The following is a 24,172-nucleotide window of genomic DNA, read 5'->3' as shown; positions in this document are numbered from 1 at the left end:
TTTTAGTGCATTGTATGTGATATAAAACATTTCTTCAAATAATTTTTCCTAAGAAGCTTAACAATTTTTCTTTTGAAGCTTGCCTGTACTACAGTGTACTGCAAGTTTCTCAATTCTGTCCAGCTGTCTCTCTGCTAGGTCAGTCTCTAGCCCAGTGTTTCCCAATTCTAGTCCTCGAGGTCCACCAAGAGGTCATGTTTTCAGAATTTCCTTAGTATTGCATATGTGATAATTGCATCACCTGCACAAGCAATAGTTCCATCACCTATGCAATACTAAAGGTACCGTCACACTTAGCGACGCTGCAGCGATACCGACAACGATCCGGATCGCTGCAGCGTCGCTGTTTGGTCGCTGGAGAGCTGTCACACAGACAGCTCTCCAGCGACCAACGATCCCGAGGTCCCCGGTAACCAGGGTAAACATCGGGTAACTAAGCGCAGGGCCGCGCTTAGTAACCCGATGTTTACCCTGGTTACCAGCGTAAAAAAACAAACAGTACATACTTACATTCAGCTGTCTGTCCCTTGCCGTCTGGTTCCTGCACTGACTGCTGGCCGTAAAGTGAAAGTGAAAGCACAGCACAGCGGTGAGTCACACAGCGGTGACTCACCGCTGTGGCTGTGCTCTGCTTTCACTTTACGGCCAGCAGTCAGTGCAGGAACCAGACGGCAAGGGACAGACAGCTGAATGTAAGTATGTACTGTTTGTTTTTTTACGCTGGTAACCAGGGTAAACAGCGGGTTACTAAGCGCGGCCCTGCGCTTAGTTACCCGATGTTTACCCTGGTTACCAGTGAAGACATCGCTGAATCGGTGTCACACACGCCGATTCAGCGATGTCTACGGGGAGTCCAGCGACGAAATAAAGTTCTGGACTTTCTTCCCCGACCAGCGATCTCCCAGCAGGGGCCTGATCGCTGCTGCGTGTCACACTGGACGATATCGCTAGCGAGGACGCTGCAACGTCACGGATCGCTAGCGATATCGTCTAGTGTGACAGTACCTTAAGGAAATCCTGACAACTTGACCTGTTGGTGGGCCATGAGGATTGGAGTTGGGAAACACTGTTATAGCCAATTCTCTAGTTTCCTGGACATAAATCTAAGCTCAAATGTAATTAATTAATTCAAGTTGATATTTTGAGATTAGATTTGATTTGAAGTTTATTTTTTACTATTGGAGAAAGATGGTCTGGAGACGAGCTAGACAGAGCCGGTTTTTGAGATTGAGGCTGAAAAGCATTGAACAGCTTGTAATGTATTGTAATACAAGAAAGCTGCAGAAAAAAACAAAGTTAACCCCTTAATGACCGCCAATACGTCTTTTAACTGACCTGAGATATAAGAGAATAGCCTCCCCATACAGGTGACAATGCCGCAGCTGTCAGCTGTACACTGTAGCTGACAACTTGCTTTATCAGCCACGATCAGTGTTTGCACCATCCAAATCTGTTTAACCCCTTAGATGCTGCTGTCAATAGTGACTACACCATTATAAATGGTTAACAGAGTGTGGGGGGCTTCCCCTTTATCCAAATTGGTGCCCTCAGATCATGATTTTGTGGTCCTGATGTTTGCGATCGCAATTCACGACCAAATAGCAGCCTTAGAGTCTGATTGCTATAGTAATCTGTTCAGAAGTTAGAGGCATTTAGGTGTTAATAATAAAGATTTTCATTTCTGTCATACCACTTTGCATTAATTCCTGTAAAGCACCTGAAGGGTTAATAAACTACCTGACAGCAGTTTTCAAAATGTCAGGGGGTGCTGTTTTTAAAATGGTATCATGTTTGGGGGTTTCCCAATATATGAGACCCCTAAAGTCAGTATAAACATGGATAAGTCCCTAAAAAAATTTTTTTTGTAAATTTCCATGAAAAAATGAAAAATTGGTGCTACATTTTTAAACCTCCTAAAATGCTAACAAAATAAAATAACATTTTACAAATGGTGTTGATGTAAAGCCGACATGTGGGAAACGCTATTTATTAATGGTTTGCTGTGGTATGACCATCTGGATTAAAGGGATAATCATTAAAATTTTGAAAATTGCTAATTTTTTAACATTTTTCTCAAATGTTTGATATTTTTTATAAATAAAAACAAAATATATTGACCTAAATTTACCATTATCATAAAGTATAATGTGTCACGAAAAAACAATCTCAAAATCACTGGGATTTGTTGAAGAATTGCAGAGTTATTACCACATAAAGTGACACTAGTCAGATTTCAAAAATTTGGCTCGGTCACTAAGGGGTTAAAAGGGTTTTCCTTGATTAATACAAAATTGAATAAGAATGGGAATGTAATATTAGAAGAAAAGAAGCAATAAATGTTTGTTTAAACCTCTTTTTGCTAGAATGCTGTCCTTCTGGTGTCCACTGACAGTCTTTGTATGCTTGACTGGAGCGATGATGTCTTGTTCACACAAGTGACTATTGCTGTAATTGGCAATTTGGGCCGCTGAGTCACCTCTCATGGAGAATCCATGAGTTGGGATAGTCTGAGAAAAGCCAGGAAGGTATGTTATGAACAGAGGGAAGAGACAAAGGCGGTCAGATAATGGTCTGAGGTCAAAATACCAGGAAGATAGCGGATCAGAGCAAAGACGTTAAACAGACGGATGGTCAAAACGATATCCAAGGTCAGACAACGAAAGATCATCTAGCAAAACACTAAGCACCAACCACACTTAGCTGAAGATACATCTTGCAGAGGTCTGGGACTACGTAGCTGGGCAATCACCTGGGACAATGAACACTTGAAGACAGCCAGCACCTCCCAGTCTCAGATTGGATGGCCGAGTTGTCAATCAAAACACCGACAACTCAGCACACCAGACTAGACACACTGAAAACATTCAGAGAGCTTTCTAAATAGCTGGGTTTGCCAATAGGAAATTTTTGAAGGTGTCTACTCCGGAAGTCCACCTGTTCACTTAACAGTGGTTGGATTAGTAATATGAGAATCTGTATAGGAAAAGACTAGCTATATATGCACATGTAAAGATAACAGTCATCAATCATGCATGATGCATTACTCTGCATAAAAAATACTTGCTTGGCTCTATAGACATAAAGAGGCTGCCAGAGTGGCTTATCAGAAGGCAAAAATAGGACTCTAGTTGCGCAATGACCAAGAAGATAAGATATTGGAGGTAGCGTATGCTTCACCATCAGGGCTTGTTCACGCAAGCAAATTCATTGGACGAGTGTTATTCGATGTTTTTTATCAGATAATACTCGGACCAATGCTATATTTTGGGGCAGTGCAGATCTGCTATTTTTTTCTCATGCCGATTCAGCAAGAGAGAAATATCACAGCATGTTGCGACTGGCGCCACAAATCGGATCACGCACATCCGTGCAAGACTATGGGTGCATTTAAAACATTGGAATGTACTTGGATGTCATCTGAGTGCAGTCCAATTTATGCAGATACAGACAATGGAGAAGATGGAGCAATAAAGTTCTCCATCTTCACTGCATCTTTGATACGATTCTATCTGATGAAAGAATGGGGTCATACTAAGATGGCACTCGGCTCCAACTCCAATTAAGAGTTGGAGCAGAGCATCATTATCATAATGGGCCTGATTCTCTTGCATGAGAGAATCAAAGTTCTTATGACCCCAACCTTATGGGAATAGCTCAACTTTCAGCTTTTTTCCCAGAATGTCGCATACTAAAAATAGTTAGTGCATTTTCTGCCACGCACCAATTAAAGCTCCAGAACGTGCATTTTCTTGTGTTTCTTCTTTTTAAGTGACATGTTTTCTTTCTGTAGAAATTTTCATGTTCAGTAATTTGACTGTTTTTGCTTTGATATAACGTAGCTTCATTTTGCTTCTTTTAAAGTTGTTACATGTCCAAGTATAAATTCTTTCACCTTGGAGCACGGAAGGTGGCGCATCGTCAATGGATCCCACTATGAGTACAAGACAAAAGTTGTCTTTAGCTGTGATCCAGGCTACTTCCGTTTGGGACCAGCATCTATTCAGTGCCTTGCAAATGGAACCTGGAGCTGGAGAAACGAGAGGCCACACTGCCAAAGTATGTATACAAGTTTATTTAGCGCTGGATGTTGCATAATTACAAAGATGGGTAATACATAAATAAGTTTTTATGTTAATGCTTTTTCAAAATATGTATTAGTTATTCAGAAGAGTAGTAAGTCATATATTATCAGACAAGAAACTGACTTGTTTGGTGCTGAGCTTCCATTTCGTGTGGGGTTTTCGAGTTTGACAATGTTGTCTTTGAAGCTCGTAGGCTCAATCTGAATTCAATTGCTGACCTTCTTGCCCTTGGGAAGTCCCTAGAAACAGCTTCAACGGTGTCTGCGTCTCAGAAGGCAGCACAAAGCTGTCGAAATGCTCACTATATATACTGAATATGAAATAGTTGCAGTACGTAGATGGATTTTTTTTAAGGCTGTATTCATCAGATCTTCTAAATAATGCTTACGTTAAATTGTGATATTTGATGAAAGGTATTATCATAAACTACACATTGAATCTTTCATTCAGATCATCACGTATTTTGTGAACATGAAATATCAAGAGATAAATGTGACTAGATGAGACATAGTGTATCAGGATTCATTCTAATTATTATTGAGATTCTTTTAAACAAAAAGGTTCTTGTATAAAATGCTTTGGCTGTGACATAGACCAAACCAACCTCCTATACACATAGCAATAATGATGTGATGTCACAGAAAACTGCGCACTGTGTCAAACTCACAGCTGGAAGTGGAGCTGTCTAACTCAGGACTATCTATGGTCTTGTGTTATGTTATATGCTGGGTAATAGATGAGTGGATCTATCTACAGAAGATAGACTTTCAGTTGAATTTATTTTATTTTGCTGTTTCATTCAAATTTGAATACGTTGAGGTTCCATTTGAGGATCACAAAAAATCTTTCCCAGTACCATTTCCCACACTGCTGAAGCTTTGTAGAGCAAGCTAATATAATTTTGTACCACAACACAGGCCTCCCTATAATATTTAACAGCTATGATATCTAGCGGATTATCACACCCAGGGCTGCCACTAGGAATTTTGTGGCTCCATGCTGGCAAAATTTTCAGGCCCCCCTTGAGACTCTGCCCAGGCTCCAATTGTACAGATAATACAGTAATCACCAGTGACATACACAGGAGAGTGTCAGTTTACAGGTAAAACAGTGATAATGTACACATGAGCTCTGTATATAGTGTCAGTGTAGAGTTAATACAGTGATTACCAGTGGCATTATTCCCACAGCTCTGTATATAGTATACAGTGTATAGTGTCAGTGTACAGGTAACACACTGAGTCACCAGTGACGTCTCTAGCTGAAGTCCTTTATCTTTGCTTTTCCTTTTCATCCAGCACAGACCACCGTCTCTGCATAAAATAACAGTTACATAGAGCACCACATACAGAGCACATTCCCCACTTTTTCCCTTTCTTCTACACTACACATCTGAATACAGAGGTTCACCCACAATCAATCTATAATTGGTTACTATGCAACCCACCATTTCAAATATAAATTATAATCTGCCACTGTGCCCCCACTAACTATACATAGCCACTTCCCCATTTAATATATAAATAAATTAGCACCTGTACTCTTTCCCCCAATTCCTTGCCAGTCACTTCTTGCTAAATGCCCCCCACTATGCACCTCTTGCTCTAACCCTAACCTCGATTCATTATATTTATATGCCCCTCCCACCCCAATTCATTGTCATGTCTTTCTCTCCCACCCTCTATTCATTATCAACTGCTCTACCCCACATTCAACACATCATTTACTTTCTCCCCCACCCTCAAAATTCATTATTTGTTCTCCCCAGATCATCATTTGCTCTCCCTACCGCACCTTCATTTCATCATTTGCTCTCCCCACCCCACCTTCAATTAAATTGCTGTCCCTGTCTCTCACACTGAATTCATCGTTTGCAGTCCCCTCCCCTACTTCATCATTTGCAGTGCCATATCCCTTCCCCCACTTCATTATTTGCAGTCCCCCACTTTCATTTTGAAGCCCCCTTATGTCATCATTTGCAGCCCCCTATCCTCCTTTAATTTCATCATGTGCAGTCTCCCCTCAGACACATTACATCATGTGCAGTCCCTCTTACCCCCCCTTCATGTGCAGTCCCCCTTACCCCCATTTCATCATGTGCAGACCCCCATACCCCCACTCCATCATGTGCAGTCTCCTTTAACCCCTAAACTTCATCATGTGCTGTCCCCCTTACATTCCACACTGCATCACTTGCAGTTACCCTCACCCCCTCACCCAATGAATTAATTTTATAATGCCACGATTTATGATGCACAGATACAGCTTAAAGTTATATTGTTGTAGTACAGTGCCAAAAATTTCACTTACTTCTTACCTTACATGAGTGATATTTATTGTAAATTCTACTAGTCCATACAGCAGAGGGGATTCATGTGTTCTAGGGTCCACAAGTTTCATGGTTTCAGTACCTGTAGTATTAGAGGTAAACATGATATTGATAAATGTACCCTACCAATAGAAACTGTCCTCAGCAGTGTACCCTTTAATAAAGTCATTTGCCTCCTATATAATCATCGATACAGTATTATGGGCACCACATAATCCTCCTTACAGTATCATGAGCACCACATAGTCCTCCATACGGTATAATGGGCGCTATATAGTGCTCCATATAGTGTTATAGGCACCATATAGTTCTTCATACTGTATAATGGTCCCCATATTTTGTTTCATTCAGTATAATAGGCCCCATTTATTTTTCCATTCAGTGTAATGGACCCAATATATTGCTCCATACAGTATTTTGTGCCCTATACTGCTACATACGTAAAAAAATCAAATATGCACCTCTACCCATTCCCTCATTGCTCAGGTCTCTTCAGTGTCTTCTGTCCCTCTGCATTGCTCAGCACACAATATGAAAAAGTCTAGCACTCAACGTAAGCACAAATTAGTAGATTTATTTGTAGCACTTGAAACATTTCAGTCCATAAGGACTTTCATCAGTCACGTGCTTAGCTAAGCATATGTGGCACAATTTTTATCACAGGAGAATAGTGCATATATTGTGCAGTAGGGCCGCCGCACTATATGGCAGTGATAATGGAGTTTTATTTGGCTTAGAGAGAAATGCTATCAGGGTGGGACAGAGGCCACTCGTTACTATCCAGCATTAGGTGGCTGTAGAAGCCGATGAAGGGAAAGAGGGACCTTGCCACCAGACGCGATATCGACCATATGTTGAGACAACAACATGGACGGGAATGATGGAAGAGGAAGCATCAGCTGACGCTCCCATCATTGCTTTGAACTGTATTGGCATCTAGGATGCTGAAACAGTTGAAAGTATGATGCATTGTGGGGTTACTATGCCACTGAATGGGCCCACCCTGTTTGTCCTAGCATATGCCTTAGTGCTCCGGGTGGTGAAGCTGGCCCTGGTCAGCGGAGATCTCTCTTTCTTTCTTTTATGTAGAGTGTAAGCTATTATGGCAATCATGGTTCCCACTCTCCCCATCTGAATTTTACACTAGAAAAATTGACAATTAAAATTACATTTTTATTTTTTTCAAACAAAAGGGTTTAGCTAGGTAGCCAATAATTATGAACTTAGTACTTACAGTGAAAGCTGCAATATGATTGGCTGCTATGAATGACAAAGACAGTTCTTTTACATATTTTTTTTATAAAACTGCCCCGGCCTATTAATTTATTGCGGCTTACATTTTATAACCTTTTTGATTGTTTTCATATTTTAGTTACGTCATGTGGAGAACTTCCTGTACCACCAAATGGAAAGAAACTTGGAACACAAACCACGTTTGGATCAACAGCGATATTCACCTGTGATTCAGGGTACATGCTTGTAGGGTCCGTTGTGCGAGAATGCTTATCTTCTGGACTTTGGAGTGGCACTGAGACAAGATGTTTAGGTACCTTTCACTTCCATTAAACTTTCAGCTATGAATATATTTTTCAAAGATTGTACCTGGAACTTGGAACCTTTGGGCGACTGAAACGACTCGTAGGACTCGTATATGGAGAGCATCATTCAAAACGCCACAGGATATTTGGGGGTCTTGTTACAGATCTAGTAGTATAAGCTGTGGAGCTTTTCTAGAGAACAGGGAAGGTCAGAAAAATACTTTAACCACTGCTACCATAAGATGGAAGGGGCCCCAGAATAATATGAGTAAAGGTCTTTCTGGTGTATAAAGCTATTATAGGGGTTATAAAAGAAATGGAATACCATAACTAACTATAATAAATAATACACATTTAAACCCCTTTATTTTAGCTAAATTTATGCTTTATCTAGTGCATACTAAAAGGATTTTAAAGTGGGAAACTGCTATCAATCACATCCAGTCGTAGATTTCTGAGGTCATGCACTAGGACGGGTTGTTGGAAACAGACTTCAGGTCAGAGTAGAGTCCGGTCCGGCTTCTTGAGTGCACAATCCTCTGCTCAGTCAACCTGACAGGACACTGTGTAGAGCCAGACTAAAGGAGAAGATAAACACCTTTCTTTAGCTGTCTGAGAGTGAACATATGGCAGTCAGCCTGACAGTTTTAGTGCGTCTGTCTTGCCCTTTAAAATGCCCGTCCTATTGCTTGTCCTCCGAAACCTTGGACGGGCTACACAATGAGATAGATGGCAGTTGCCATATTTGAAGTCCTGACCGGGTGCGCTAGATAAAGCATATCTGTTTAACGTTTAATATTTATATGCATTTTATGTATTTTATTTATTTTATTAAATGTCCTAAAAAAGACGTTCAAATTTGAAAAGCTGATTGAACCCGTTTTTTAGGTAATGCACTTCATATAATAATCAAGTGAAGAAACTAAGTAAGTGATATAAGCATTCCCATGAATTTACCAATATAAAAGAGGGTTATAAAATTAGAGACTAGTCATTCTAAATATAAAATTAGACATGGATGAGGGACAAAAACATTTCAATATTTTTTTGGTTTTTTAATATAATTTGTTGCTTTAAAGGTATTCACACATGTTGAGTAATTGTTTCTTTTATTTCCCTCCATACCCATGCATGCCCATCTCATAGCTAAACTTCTGATTGGTTTTAAAGGTTTAGGGTAATAAGTGGCTGACAGATACAGTACTGTGCTTATTTGCCTATTTTCAACATGTCAGACCGTTTTTCACATATCTGTCATCTTGGGTGAATTAGAATACTCTTGTATATTTGAGAAATCGGAGAATTTGGCTGACATGCATCTTTTATTTTTCACATTGCAGCTGGTCACTGTGGAACGCCTGAATTGATTGTGAATGGACAAGTGATTGGGGAGAATTATGGCTACAGAGATACTGTTGTGTATCAGTGCAACGCTGGTTTTCGCTTGATTGGGTCATCAGTAAGGATTTGCCAGCAAGATCACAACTGGTCTGGTCAATTGCCATCCTGCGTGCGTAAGTAAACATTTTGTGATTTCATTGTTTTTTTTATTTCTATTCCATGTGTTGAAATATTGTTACTTTGTCACTAGAAATGTAGTAATATATGGTGTACTGGGGTACAGTTGTCATCAATAGATTGTCCACCGTGACAATATTTTTTTCCCTTCATTATATATTGATAGCTTGAGGGGAATTATGTTTTTGAGAGATACAAAAGTTTTCCATACACAGAAAATCTGAGTTGAAAAAATGTAACACAACATTAAAAAGGTTGTCTAGGCTTGGGACTCAAGTCTACAGTCAATCTGCAGACATGTGAATCCTCATTATGTGCACATTGCGTGCTGTCAGGATACTTTAGTGCCGACACCAGGAAGAGCAGTCTGGCGCATGACCAAAAGTATACAATTTTACATACATGAAATCCCCTGTCAACCAGACATGTATGGCCTCACTCAATCAATAAAAGTGAATTGAGTGAGGTTGGACACGTCTAGTCGGAATGTGGCCAGAAGTATAAAAATCGCATACTTACGGTCACTTGACTACCAGCTTCTTGCTTTGACACCATAGATTTATGACAGCGTGTACTGAGAACATTCTGATGATTCACAAGTTACATAAAATGACTGCAGACTCCAACGCCAAGCCTGGGCAACCTCTTTAAATCAGCGCCGCATCCAGGGGTTCAACTACTAAAGTTGCGCGGTCGTGAGCCTAGGGGGTTGTACATAAATGTCCCTTTGGTCCTTATGAAAAGAATAATACTATTGAATTAGTTAGGGGACCTGAGATATTACATTTGGATGTAATTCAGACTCCCAGAGATCATAAAGTAATAACATATCCTGTGAATTTTGCCATTTTTTATGAGATGGGACTAAAACTTTGTCATTAATAGATTTAAAATGTGTTTCTATTGTTACAAAAAGGCAGCATATTATGGTGCTTTCCTTACGATATCTATCACTCTTTGTCTTCCCCTTGTTTGGGGGTCACTGATCGCTTTTGTTGGTGATACTGCTGCTCCACAACTACAGAAAAGCTCTTCTTTGCTCTGTCGACGAGGTGTGACTACCAACATCATGCTGATTGACAGCCATCTTCCTACTGTTATGGAGCGCGAATTCGTCTGTCAATTAGTATGACATCAGTAGTCATGCCCCGTCAACAGAGAATAAAAGTAGAGAAACAGCTTCTCTGTCGACAGAGTCACAGAATGGGTGGCAGGAGAGGTCAGTACAGATTTCTGTGCCAGCAGAGATTTGCACTGGGCAGAGCAGGCGGGTAGTTAGCAATTAGCTGACTGTTAGATGTTATGCCTACAGTAAATAATTAATATTGTCCTAGATAGCCCCTTTAATTGACATATGCTAGTTACTAATTTACATAAAAATACATATTCATTTGTAATCGTCCGCTTCAACACTAGTTCCATGCCCCCATAACTCTGAAATGTTTCTACCTATTTCAGTGATTTTGAGACTGCTTTTTCATGACACATTATACACTGCTCAAAAAAATAAAGGGAACACTTAAACAACAGAATATAACTCCAAGTAAATCAAACTTCTGTGAAATCAAACTGTCCACTTAAGAAGCAACACTGATTGACAATCAATTTCACATGCTGTTGTGCAAATGGAATAGACAACAGATGGAAATTATTGGCAATTATCAAGACACCCTCAATAAAGGAGTGATTCTGCAGATGGGGACCACAGAACACATCTCAGTACCAATGCTTTCTGGCTGATGTTTTGGTCACTTTTGAATGTTGGTTGTGCTTTCACACTCGTGGTAGCATGAGACGGACTCTACAACCCACACAAGTGGCTCAGGTAGTGCAGCTCATCCAGGATGGCACATCAATGCGAGCCATGGCAAGAAGGTTTGCTGTGTCTGTCAGCGTAGTCCAGATTGTGGAGGTGCTACCAGGTGACAGGCCAGTACACCATGAGATGTGGAAGGGGCCGTAGGAGGGCAACAACCCAGCAGCAGGACCGCTATCGCCTCCTTTGTGCAAGGAGGAACAGGAGGAGCACTGCCAAAGCCCTGCAAAATTACCTCCAGCAGGCCACAAATGTGCATGTGTCTGTCATAAAGGTTAGAAGCCGACTCCATGAGGATGGTCTGAGTGCCCGACGTCCACAGATGGAGGTTGTGCTCACAGCCCAACACCGTGCAGGATGCTTGGCATTTGCCACAGAACACCAGGATTGACAAATTCACCACTGGAGCCCTGTGCTCTTCACAGATGAAAGTAGGTTCACACCAAGCATATGTGACAGACAAGAGAAGAGTCTGGAAATGCTGTGGCGAGCGATCTGCTGCCTGCAAAATCCTTCAGCATGACCAGTTTGGCAGTGGGTCAGTAATGGTGTGGGGTGGCATTTCTTTGGACGGCCACACAGCTCTCCATGTACTTGCCAGAGGTAGCTTGACTGCCATTAGGTACCGAAATTAGATCCTCAGACCCCTTGTGAGACCATATGCTGGTGTGGTTGGCCCTGGGTTCCTCCTAATGCAGGACAATGCCAGACCTCATGTGGCTGGAGTGTGTCAGCAGTAGAGATGAGCGGTGTTCGAGTTGAACTGTTCGCCAATTTCAAAGCCGAGCTGTTTTGGGCTGTGTTCGAGTCATTCGACGAACCCGAACAATTTGCTTAAAATCCGGCCATACGAGTTTCTGTTCGATAACTGTTCATTCACCAAAAGCCTCGCTTGATTTGCACATTAAAACTGTTTATCATTGTTAATAGACTGTTTCAGTGTATAGTGGGTGGGGGGGCGGGGGATAGATCTGTGCTGAAATAACGCTGATCTCCATTATTTTTTTTCTTTCCCGCATTTACAGTGGGGCGGTGCAGTCTCTCAGCCTATCAGCAGTGCGCACGGCAATGTGCATGTGATGCACACAAGCAAGGGCATGTGTCATTGGCTGTGTATGTCACATGTCCTTGCCCTATAAGAACCAGCCATTTGCCCCGTCGCCACCATTTCCTCACTGCTGTAGCTTAGTGTTAGATGGCATCGCCGCTGCTGGGGGCACTATACAAACTAAGAGTGTTTTTTTGGAGCGAATTGTCAGAGAGATAGGTTTAGGGAGTTGGGAGGAGTCGGGACTAGTTGTAATATCAGCCCTTTTCAGGGTAGGTTACAGCAGTTCATAGCACTGTTTGCCAGGCAGGTCTGTGCCAGTGCTGTGCAAGTGTTTGTCACAGCATTTGGTGTAATCTAGCTCAGCCAATCCTTTCAGGCTAGTATTATTGTATGATAGTCATCTGAGTAGCCCACCTGTGAAGCTAGCTAACCCAGTTAATAGTTTTGGGCCTAGGAGCAGTGTCTGCAGAGTAGCCCGCCTGTGAAACTAACTACACCGCCTGTGTATCTCTATTTTCACTGCATCTAATCCAGTTAATAGTTTAGGGCCTAGGAGCAGTGTCTGCATGTCAGCAGAGTAGCCCGCCTGTGAAACAAACTATACCGCCTGTGTATCTCAATTTTCACTGCATCTAATCCAGTTATTAGTTTTGGACCTAGGAGCAGTGTCTGCACATCAACAGAGTAGCCCAGCCACCCACCGCCTGTTTACCTAAGTACTATTTTGTAATGGCATTTAGCCCAGGAAATCCTTTTGGGCCTACTAGAATTTGGTGCTACTCAGCAGCGTACCCCACCCATGAAGCAAGCTACACCGCCTGTTTTCCTAAGTACTATTTTTTAACGGCATCTAGCCCAGGAAATCCTTTTGGGCCTAGTAGAATTTGGTGCAACTCAGCAGCATACCCCACCCATGAAGCCAGCTACACCGCCTGTTTACCTAACTACTATTTTGTAACGACATCTAGCCCAGGAAATCCTTTTGGGCCTAGTAGAATTTAGTGATACTCAGCAGCATACCCCAACCGTGAAGCAAGCTACACTGCCTGTTGATCTAATTACTAATTTTTAACTGCATCTAGCCCAGGAAATCGTTTTGTACCTAATAGCATTTTGTGATACTCAGCAGAGTACCCCACCCATGAAGCAAGCTACACCGCCTGTTTACCTAAGTACTATTTTAAATAGTAATAGTAAAGCCACAGGACCACAATACTGCACTAATGAGTGCAAGCAAGGAGTCAGCAAACTCAATCCCAAGACTCAGGGTTGAAGTCCGTTCAGACTACTTGCGCACAACACCGCAACTGGGTGTATTAGGTAACTGATAGAAATAGTTAGAGCACCGAAGTGCGAACTGTGCCATGCTGGCAGACACCACTAAGCACCCGGACGTGGGTTAGGAAGCGCACTACTGGCGCGAGGCACCGCACTGGCGGTCACAGCAATAGACGCTGATTCATGTGTAACGCGTTGAGAGGATAGTCGGGCGCTAAATAGCAGCCATACACCTTACGCGAACAGTCATACAATAGGGTAGGGGTATTTAATGAACGACTTGCACTCATCCACAAACACACGTATACAATTGTACACTAGCGCATAGCCGTGCAGTCATGCGAAGCTTATATAGCTGCAGCACGTTCAGGACCTTCCAATAAAGGACCAATGGGAAGCTGCCACAGAAGTTAGCACCTTCAGGACCTTCCAGGAGGACCAATGGGAACCGCTGCAGCATCTGAGCATGTGACCCTCGATCTCCAACGGGAGATCTCACCCTGGGCAAGCTCAGAAGGGAAAAAGCAGGACTTAGTCCCAAAAGCGTCTGCTCACTGCTGCCCAGCACTGGCTTTAATGGCAAAAGCTGGAAAAGCAACAGCAAGCCTAAGCACAGAGTGAGACGGAGCCAGACGCAAGGACCGACGTCTCCGCTGAGCAGGTTCCACTGCAGCAGGAGAAGAATGGGACACCGCAGCAGAAACATCACGAGATTCCCCCTGTAGAGAAGCGGGAACTCGACCCCTGACAAGTAGAATTTGGTGCAACTCAGCAGCGTACCCCACCCATGAAGCAAGCTACACCGCCTGTTTACCTAAGTACTATTTTTTAACGGCATTTGGCCCAGGAAACCCTTTTGGGCCTAGTAGCAATTTCTGCTACTCAGCATAGTACCCCACCCATGAAGCAAGCTGCACCGCCTTCTTTCTTTCTCAATCTAACCCCTCGGCTCTGAGGTGTCCACTCTCCCTTCAGCTCTCTCCTTCTCACAGGTGGACTACCGCGTGTTTTCACACTGTGGTGAATCTTTTGGGCCCAGGCATAAGAAGTCGTAGAGGTAATGGATAATATGTGCCGCCTTACAAACGTTCATGACTAGTGTTGAGCATTCCGATACCGCAAGTATCGGGTATTGGCTGATACTTGCGGTATCGGAATTCCGATACCGAGATCCGATACTTTTGTGGTATCGGGTATCGGTATCGGATCCATAGGGATGTGTAAAATAAAGAATTAAAATAAAAAATATTGGTATATTCACCTCTCCCCTGGACATCACACTGGTAACCGGCAGGCTTCTTTGTTTAAAATGAGCGCGTTTAGGACCTGCGAATGACGTCGCGGCTTCTGATTGGTCGCGTGGCGGTCACATGAGCGGCACGCGACCAATCAGAAGCCGCGACGTCATTCGCAGGTCCTAAATGCGCTCATTTTAAACAAAGAAGCCTGCCGGTTACCAGCGTGATGTCCAGGGGCCGCCGGAGAGGTGAATATATCAATATTTTTTATTTTAATTCTTTATTTTACACATTAATATGGATCCCAGGGCCTGAAGGAGAGTTTCCTCTCCTTCAGACCCTGGGAACCATCAGGATACCTTCCGATACTTGGTGCCCCATTGACTTGTATTGGTATCAGATATCGGTATCGGCGATATCCGATACTTTTCGGGTATCGGCCGATACTATCCGATACCGATACTTTCAAGTATCGGACGGTATCGCTCAACACTATTCATGACGACACATTCGAGGAAGCAACTAAATGCCTCAACTAGTGAGCAGGATATGGGGCACCCCATGGGCAAACAGCGATCTATGTAGTATGCTCATTCACAGAAGCAGCCCAATGGGAGGACACTATTCAGAGGCACAGGTAGTAACCGGAACGCCCCCTCAATGTCTGTTTTGGCCATTAGGGTGCCCCTTACCAACCTCTTGACCCGCCTGATTGCCTCGTCAAAGGAGGTACAGTACATAGTACTGTACTTGGTTCCACATCGATGTTGTCGTTTACTGACCTGCCCCTTGGATATGACAAATGGTGGATTAGTCTAAATGTATTGGGTTCATTTTTTGGCACAACTCCCAGCAGGGGTACCACTACGTCTTCTAAGGAATGTGTTCTGAATGGACCCGCCGCCATTCTACCTAAAGATATTTATTTTTTTATTTTTTTGTCAAGACGTCTGGGTGTTGGTAGAGTGAGTTTAGATTTTTACTCCAGCCTTTCTTGATTTTAGAAGGGCATGACATGCCTATACCTGTGTCTCCTCCTCCTTTTACTCCTCCACCTCTTTTCTTTTTGCATGACTATATGTAGTTGTGACTTTTCCATGTGTTTGTTGTGTCTTCTGAGCAGTTTGTCAGCTTTTGGACACCTTTTAAGGTGTATTCTATGTGTTTTCCATGTGTTTGTATGTGTTTGTGTTTGCCTGCCTTTGGTTTCAATGGGGTTCGACGGTGTTCGTCGAACGTTCGACGAACATCTCGTCGAACACGTCCCTGTTCGACAAACCGAACCGAACCCGAACACTAGAGAGGTGGCTCAACACTAGTCAGCAGTTCCTGCAAGATAAATGCATTGAAGCTATGGACTGACCCGCCCGTTCCCCAGACCTGAATCCAATTGAGCACATCTGGAACATCATGTCTCACTCCATCCACCAACATCACGTTGCACCACAGACTGTCCAGGAGTTGGCGGATGCTTTAGTCCAGATCTTGGAGGAGATTCCTCAGGCGACCATCCGCCACCTCATCAGGAGCATGTCCAGGCATTGTACAGTAGGGAGGTCATACAGGCACGTGGAGGCCACACACAATACTGAGCATCTTTTCCTTGTCATGAGACATTTCCACTGAAGTTGGATCAGCTTGTAATTTGATTTTCCACTTTGATTTTGAGTATCATTCCAAATCCAGACCTCCATGGGATATTCATTTTGATTTACATTGATAATTGTTATGTTTTATTGTTCTGAACCCATTCCACTGTGCAGTGAATAAAAATTTGCAACTAGAATATTTCATTCAGAGATATCTAGAATGTGGTATTTTAGTGTTCCCTTTATTTTTTTGAGCAGTGTATTTTATGTTAATGGTAAATTTAGGTCAATACGTTTTGCATCTATTTATAAAAATATCAGAAATTTGGCAAAAAGTTAGCAATTTTCAAACTTTGAATAATTGATTATCCCTTAAATCCAAATAGTCAAACCACACAAAACAGTTAATAAATATCATTTAGCTCATATCTGCTTTACATCAGCACCATCTGTAAAATGTTGTTTTTTTGCCAGGATTGTAAGAAGCTGGAATTTTTCATTTTTTTAAACATCCAAGCAGTAAAATTTCTCCTTGCGGAGAAACAAGCTTGATATACCAAAGTGAGGAGACTTTCAAGCTTTGAAATCAGTGTCTGCAAATTGAGATTTTGGTTTTAGCTTTTATCCAAAGTTATGTGGCAAGGCTCGCTAGAGAGTCGTTATTGACTTTTAGGATTGCTACTTCCAATAGTAGGCACTAGAGTTCTAGTCCTCTTCCTCTCTGATGAAATAATTTGTATATTTCCCAAAGAAGCATTGCAAAGTCTCTTCATCTTGGCATGTCAGGCTTGACATGTCGCTCTCTGCAAGGAGAAATGTTACCTCTTGGATCCGGTCAGAAGCCTCTCACCAAGCCAAACCAGATCTCACACTTTGCACTAACGGGGGCAGTACTCCAAGACACAGTGTCTGCAAATTGCGATTGAGATTTTGGTTCTGGCTTTATCATAAGTTATGTGGCAAGGCTCGTTGGTCAATATTGACTTTTAGGATTTCTACTTCCAATTGGTGGCACTAGAGTTCTAGTCTTCTTCATCATTTTTTCAAAGAAATTCGAAAAGCATATGTTTTCACGGACCTATTCAGTTTTTAAGTGACTTTGTGGGTCCTACACATTGCAAAAAAAGCAAAAGAGCTATTGCATTCTAAACAGCTGTCAGGTAGTTAATTAACCCTTCAGGTACTTTTCAGGAATTAATTCAAAGTGACATGACAGGAAAGAAAATTTTCATTTTTAACATCCGGTGAATTTTTAGGACTATAAGACGTACCCCAAATTTAGAGGAGGAAAATAGGGAAAAAAATATGAAAATGGGGATCGGTCTTATAGTTTGAATTTACTTTACTAGGGGGCGGAGTTAATGCAACAGGGTCACATTAGGCAAGAGCAAGGTCGCCGCTGCAGGTGTGGGGCGATGCTATAGCCTTGGGCTGGCAGGAAGGGGTGTTCTAATCATTGGAAGGCAGGAGCCATTGATCTCCCAGCGATAAGTTCAAGGAAAATGTTGGCGGTGCAAGGCTGTAATGGAGTCTCTGCTACACACATTAATCCCTTACAGGGGGCTTAAGGAAGATGGCACTGGCACATATGCAGATTGAGATCTTGGCTTGTAATTGAGCCAAGATCTAAATCTTTGTATGTACCATTACCATTTTCCTGAAGCCCATCACCGAGAGATCAATGGCCCCTGCCTCACACCACTGGGACACACCATCCTCCCAGCCCAGGGCCCATAGCATCGCCCCACTCCCCCATAGCATCGCCCCACTCCTGCCTCCACTGGCTTCTTGTAATGGTGACCCTGCCTCCTGTGACCCCTTCCACAGCTGCCATCACTCCATTGCAACCTACATTCAGACTATAAGATACACCCTCATTGGTAAAAATACTGTAAATGTTGCTATCTTGTGAACAGGTCACTATAGCCGGCAGCCTCTGAGGCCGTGAGTTGCAATGGCAACCATCAGGACCACACAGTGTGCCAATGGCTGATGAGGTTAAAGATAGAGCCCCCACAGTCTGTTTTTCATCTGCATGCCATAGTCACTATTGACAGCGGCATCTAAGGGATAAATGGCCATGATTGGTGCCACTGCCAATCATGACTAATGCAGCAGGCTGTCAGCTATAATGTACAGCTGACAACTGCGTCCCTCTTGGTGAATGCTGTTCATTTATAGCTCAAGTCATTTTCGAGATGTATTTGTGGTCTGTAAGGGGATATATATTATTATTATTATAGCGCCATTTATTCCATGGTGTGCTACATGTGAGGAGGGGTACACATAATAAAGACAAGTACAATAATATACATACTATATATATATATATATATGTATATATATATAGATATATATATATGCAGAATGTTGTCTGATAAGGTGTGAGGATGCTCTAATATCAAATATTAACATGATGCATCCTACCTATTGTGCCGCAATGTATTAATCAATGCTCAGATCCGTGTACACTGCCTCACAATTGCCACGTTGCATGGTTACAAATGAGAAGGAGTGACCAGAATTCAGAGCAAACGGCATGAGAAATCTGAAACAGCATGAAACATATCCGCAGCCCCACAGCGAGCACCAGGGACTCATTTGATTGTCCTATCTTGCCCTTGATGCATATATCGCTTCTTTTTCAGATCATAAAATTGTCACCTTCTCTATAATTTAGACTTTGCCTGTTTATCAAGGTACATTTCCAGGTCTGGTGCTTCCCGGTATCGTGCACCGAGGAACTGCCTGCAAAAATCCTCTTAATAATGTTTGTCAACAGAGAAATAATTATGATCTATCCAACGCCGTTCTCTTTCCGTCCGGCACCTATTAGAATAATGTATGATTATGTTACGATGTAAGAAGATCTACTGTATCTGGATGTAGAATTGTCAGCTGAGCAGATGATCAGTTTTCCATTTTATTTGGCCTACTCTTGAGATATTCAGCTACTACAGTACAACAGCTGTCTCATGAAAGTATTCATGAGGACAGATTCTGAGAAGGCCATTCACCCAATAAATCTGCACTGACACTGATCGCTGTCAGCCAAAAATAAAAAATTCTTTACACCGTTTGTCCTGTATTTCAGTGAGCTCAAATGTACTTAAAGGAAAAATAAAGAAATAATAAAAAAAAACACAGAGAGTTATAAAATCAAAGAGTGAAAGTTCAGTAAAAAAATAAATACAAAATAGCAAATAAGAATTAAATAATTATAAATAACAGATTCTAAAAGGGAAAAAATAAAACTATATAAAGACCATCGCTTTCCATGTCATGTGTTCTACTAGAGCAAATGGACTTATTATTGGGGGCCTGCACTTTCACTTAAGTTCTGCCTATTAAGGAGTCACTATTACCTTGGAATACCCTTCGTCGGTCTATAGTCGGCTATTGAATGGTTGACATGAAAGACTATATTTACCCTGCAACATATTCCCATAACCTCCGTAGGCTCCACCAGCCGATCACTGAGAATTTGTGAAACTAGATCTGAGATCTTAACTTAAAATGGAGTTATCAAGATCTGACCAGTTTGCGACTTGTGTATAAATTGAAAACATGTAAAAAGGGTTTCCAGGGCTAGAAAATCATGGCTACTTTTATCTAGAACTGCACCACACCTGTCCAAAGGTTATGTCTGGTATTACAGCTTAACGGTTTTAAAGTGAATTGGGAAGAACTATAATACCACGTATAACCCATGGACAGGTGTGTCAATTTAGCTTAGATAGATGGATGGATGGATAGATAGATAGATAGATAGATAGATAGATAGATAATAGACAGATAATAGATAGTTGATATATAATAGATAGTTATATAATAGATAGATAATAGATAGATAACATATAGATAGATAAATAGATAGATAGATAGATAATAGATAGATAGATAGATGATAGATAGATAGAAAGATAGATAGATAGATGATAGATAGATAGATAGATAGATAGATAGATAGATAGATAGATAGATAGATAGATTCAAAGAAGCTTTATTGGCAGGACCAAATACACATCAGTTTTGCCAAAGCAAGTGTATAGAGGCAATAGGGATAGGGACTGAGGGGATGTTGGGTAGGAGCTGTGGGGGGAGGTGGATGGGGCAGATCCAGGGTGGGGGCTATAATCCATGGGATAGGGGAGGTGGATGGGGCAGGTCCAGGTTGGGGGCTATAGTCCATGGCATCATAGTTCTCTTTCTCGTAGTCTATGACATTCGCTCACATACCGCGCTGCTATCTCCACCGCTCTCTCTTCTTCTCCCAGCAAGATATAGGTTTTCTCTTCCTCCTTCATGGTGATGAAGTCTGGGAAGAAATGTGAAAGTCTCCTAAAGTGAGTGTCCCTCACTGCTGAGTATTTGGAGCAGTGTAGCAGGAAGTGGGTTTCGTCCTCTATGGCCTCCTGATCACAGTGTTGGCACAGTCTTTCCTCCCTGGGCTTGTAGCTCTGCCTGTGTCGGCCACATTCGATGGCCAGACTGTGGGCACTGAGTCTATATCGGCTCAGGATCTGGCGGTCTCTGGGGTCCGGGAGTTTCTCCAGATATGGGGCCAGTCTGTAGTCTCTCTGTAGGCTCCGGTACATGGTCAGTTTCTGTGAGCTGATGATATCATTCTTCCAGTCACTGACATACCTCTCCTGGCCTTCATCTGCCATCTTCCTAATTCCGGCTTTTGTCAGGTTGTTGTGATTGGTGTTCTGCTCCGGTTGGGTTTGGCTGGGCTGTTCCGGGGGTTCTGGTTTTTCTGTTTCACCTTCATGTATCAGGGCTTTATGTTGGTGGGAGCTTGGATTGCTCCTATGCAGGTGAGCCCGGAATGACAGCGCCCTCTTTAGAACTGTTAGGTGTAGAGGGAATCTGCCCAGCTCGGCCCGACAAGCACTGTTGGAGGTGCTCCGATGGACCTGGAGAAGGTGCTTGCAGAATTCCAGGTGGAATATTTCTGTTGGACTGGAGTCCCACTTTGACCAGTCTGGGTAGGTGTGAGGACCCCAGACTTCGCTGCCATACAGGAGGATTGGGGCGATGATGGAGTCGAAGATTTTTAGCCAGACCCTCACTGGTGGCTTCAGATGGTAGAGTGTCCTTCGGATGGCATAGAAGGTTTTGCAGGTCTTGTCTTTCAGGGTCTCTATGGCTTGTTTGAAGTTCCCTGACCGGTGAATCTCTAGGCCCAGGTAGGTATATTTGTCCGTTCCTGTGAGGTCGCAGTTGTTGAGGATAAATGATGGGTGTTGGTCTGATCTTCTCTTTCTCCTCTGGAACACCATGGTGTTGGTTTTCTTTAGGTTGACCGGTAGGGCCCAGGTGGAGCTGAATTTCTCTAGGATTTTCAGGTTGTCCTGGAGGCCTTTCTCGGTTGGTGACAGCAGCAGCAGGTCATCTGCATACAGCAGGAATTTCACCTGGGCGTCGTGGAGGGTGAGACCTGGTGCTGAGGAGGATTCCAGGGCGGTAGCCAGCTCGTTGATGTAGATGTTGAAGAGCGTTGGGCTTAGGCTGCAGCCTTGTCTTACTCCGCGGCTCTGCTGGAAAAAAGCCGTTCTTTTGCCGCTCACACTCACGCTGCAGCTGTTCTCGGTGTAGGAGCTTTTGATGACATCGTAGGTCTTTCCTCCTATTCCACTCTCCAGCAGTTTCAGGAATAAGCCCGGGTGCCACACTGAATCAAAAGCCTTTTTAAAGTCCACAAAGCAGGCGTATATCTTCCCATTCTTTGTATTGTAGACGTGTCTCTGAATGAGGCTGTGCAGAGTATAGATGTGGTCAGTGGTGCGGTGGTTCGGCATGAACCCTGCTTGGCTCTTGTTGAGGACGTTGTGCTCGGTGAGGAAGGTGAGGATCCTCTTGTTCAGGATACTGTTGAACAGTTTTCCCAGGTTGCTGCTGACGCATATGCCTCTGTAGTTAGCTGGGTCATACCTGTCCCCACTCTTGTGGATGGGTGTGATGAGGCCTTGGTTCCAGGTACGAGGGAAGTAGCCGGCACTCAGTACAATATTGAAGAGTTTAACCATTGCAGCCTGTATTTCTGGTGGGCTGTACTTCAGCATTTCTGGTAGGATTCCATCTAGGCCACCGGCTTTTCTACATCTTATGGAGGAGAGTCTCTCGGTTACTTCCTGTAGTGTTATAGGTGTATCCACCGGGTTTTGGAAGTTTTTGATTTTTTCCTCCATTGCTTTTAGTTTCGCCATTATGTTTTCCTGTTCTTGGCTTAGTCCTTCCTTTGGAATGTCTTTATAGAGGTCTCTGAAGTATTGGAGCCAGAGGTTGCCATTTTGGATATGGTTGTTGTTTTTCTTGTCTTTGGTGCCCATGTGGTTCCATAGTTCCCAGAAGGAGTTGTCTTGGAGGGCGTCTTGGAGTTGATTGAGCTTGGTAGAGATGTAACTCTGCTTCTTCCTCCTGAGGATGGTTTTGTACAGCTTTTGTATGGAGTCATAGGCTTCCCTCAGACCCAGGTGGTTGGGGTCTCTGTGTTTCTTGTTGGAGGCTGTTCTCAGGGTCTTCCGTACAGCTTTACATTCTCTGTCAAACCAGCCATTGACCTGTGTTTCTTTTGGTCTCTTGTAGTCGACTTTTTTAAGGTCAGACAGTCTGGCCATTGCGTAGAATATATTGTTGAGGTCCTTTGCTGCTTGGTTCACTCCCTCTGGGTTTGGCATGTACTCAAGGTTGTAGAAGTGGTGGAGCATCCGCTGTATTTCAGGTCTGCTGGAAGCTTCTTTATATCTTAGTGCCGACATTTTGGACCATTTATAGGATGGAGGCCGGGTGAAGAGGCCGCTCTGCTGTGGCTTCTGAGTGGATGGTTTCTCTGTAGATTTTATGTACAGAAGAAGTTGGCTGTGGTCTGACAGGTGCGTTTGTGGGGTGACTATGAAGGCGCTGACATCTGCCAGGTTCAGGTCTGTAATGGCGTAATCAACTACACTCCTCCCTACATGGGAGTTTAGTGTATACCTTCCTAAGGAGTCACCCTTGCTTCGTCCATTAAGGATATGAAGTCCTAAACTTTTACATACGTTCAGGAGCTTTCTGCCACTTTTGTTGACTGTACTGTCATAGCTGTTTCTCTCAGTGTGTATCTATAGATAGATAGATAGAAAGATAGATAGATAATAGACAGATAATAGATAGTTGATATATAATAGATAGTTATATAATAGATAGATAATAGATAGATAACATATAGATAGATAGATAGATAGATAGATAGATAGATAATAGATAGATAGATAGATAGATAGATAGATGATAGATAGATAGATAGATAGAAAGATAGATAGATAGATGATAGATAGATAATAGATATAGATAAATAGATAGATGATAGATAATAGATAGATAGATAGATAGATAGATAGATAGATAGATGATAGATAGATAATAGATAGATAATAGATAGATAGATAGATAGATAGATAGATAATAGACAGATAATAGATAGTTGATATATAATAGATAGTTGATATATATTAGATAGTTATATAATAGATAGATAATAGATAGATAACATATAGATAGATAGATAGATAATAGGTAGATACATGATACATAATAAATAGATAATAGATACGATACGATACACTTTATTGATCCCGTGGGAAATTATGGTATCACAGCAGCACAACTTAAATCATAAAAATCACAAAGGAATTACATAGTTGACATGACAGTGGAGTTGACAGAAGAACATTATACATTATACATTA

At 42.4% G+C, this 24,172-nt stretch overlaps 1 protein-coding gene across 1 annotated transcript in view; it reads left to right on the top strand.

The window, feature by feature from the left end:
- CSMD3 (CUB and Sushi multiple domains 3) overlaps positions 1–24,172 on the top strand; it is a 2,093,798-nt gene that overhangs the window by 1,889,766 nt on the left and 179,860 nt on the right. The window contains exons 52-54 of the mRNA XM_069731799.1: positions 3,862–4,056; positions 7,784–7,957; positions 9,290–9,463. Coding sequence (XP_069587900.1) covers positions 3,862–4,056; positions 7,784–7,957; positions 9,290–9,463 — 543 coding nt within the window. The remainder of the gene's footprint in view (positions 1–3,861; positions 4,057–7,783; positions 7,958–9,289; positions 9,464–24,172) is intronic.

The sequence above is a fragment of the Ranitomeya imitator genome, chromosome 6, assembly GCF_032444005.1.
Source record: "Ranitomeya imitator isolate aRanImi1 chromosome 6, aRanImi1.pri, whole genome shotgun sequence".
Classification (NCBI taxonomy): Eukaryota; Metazoa; Chordata; class Amphibia; order Anura; family Dendrobatidae; genus Ranitomeya; species Ranitomeya imitator.
This window is presented reverse-complemented; position numbering and strand designations above follow the sequence as displayed.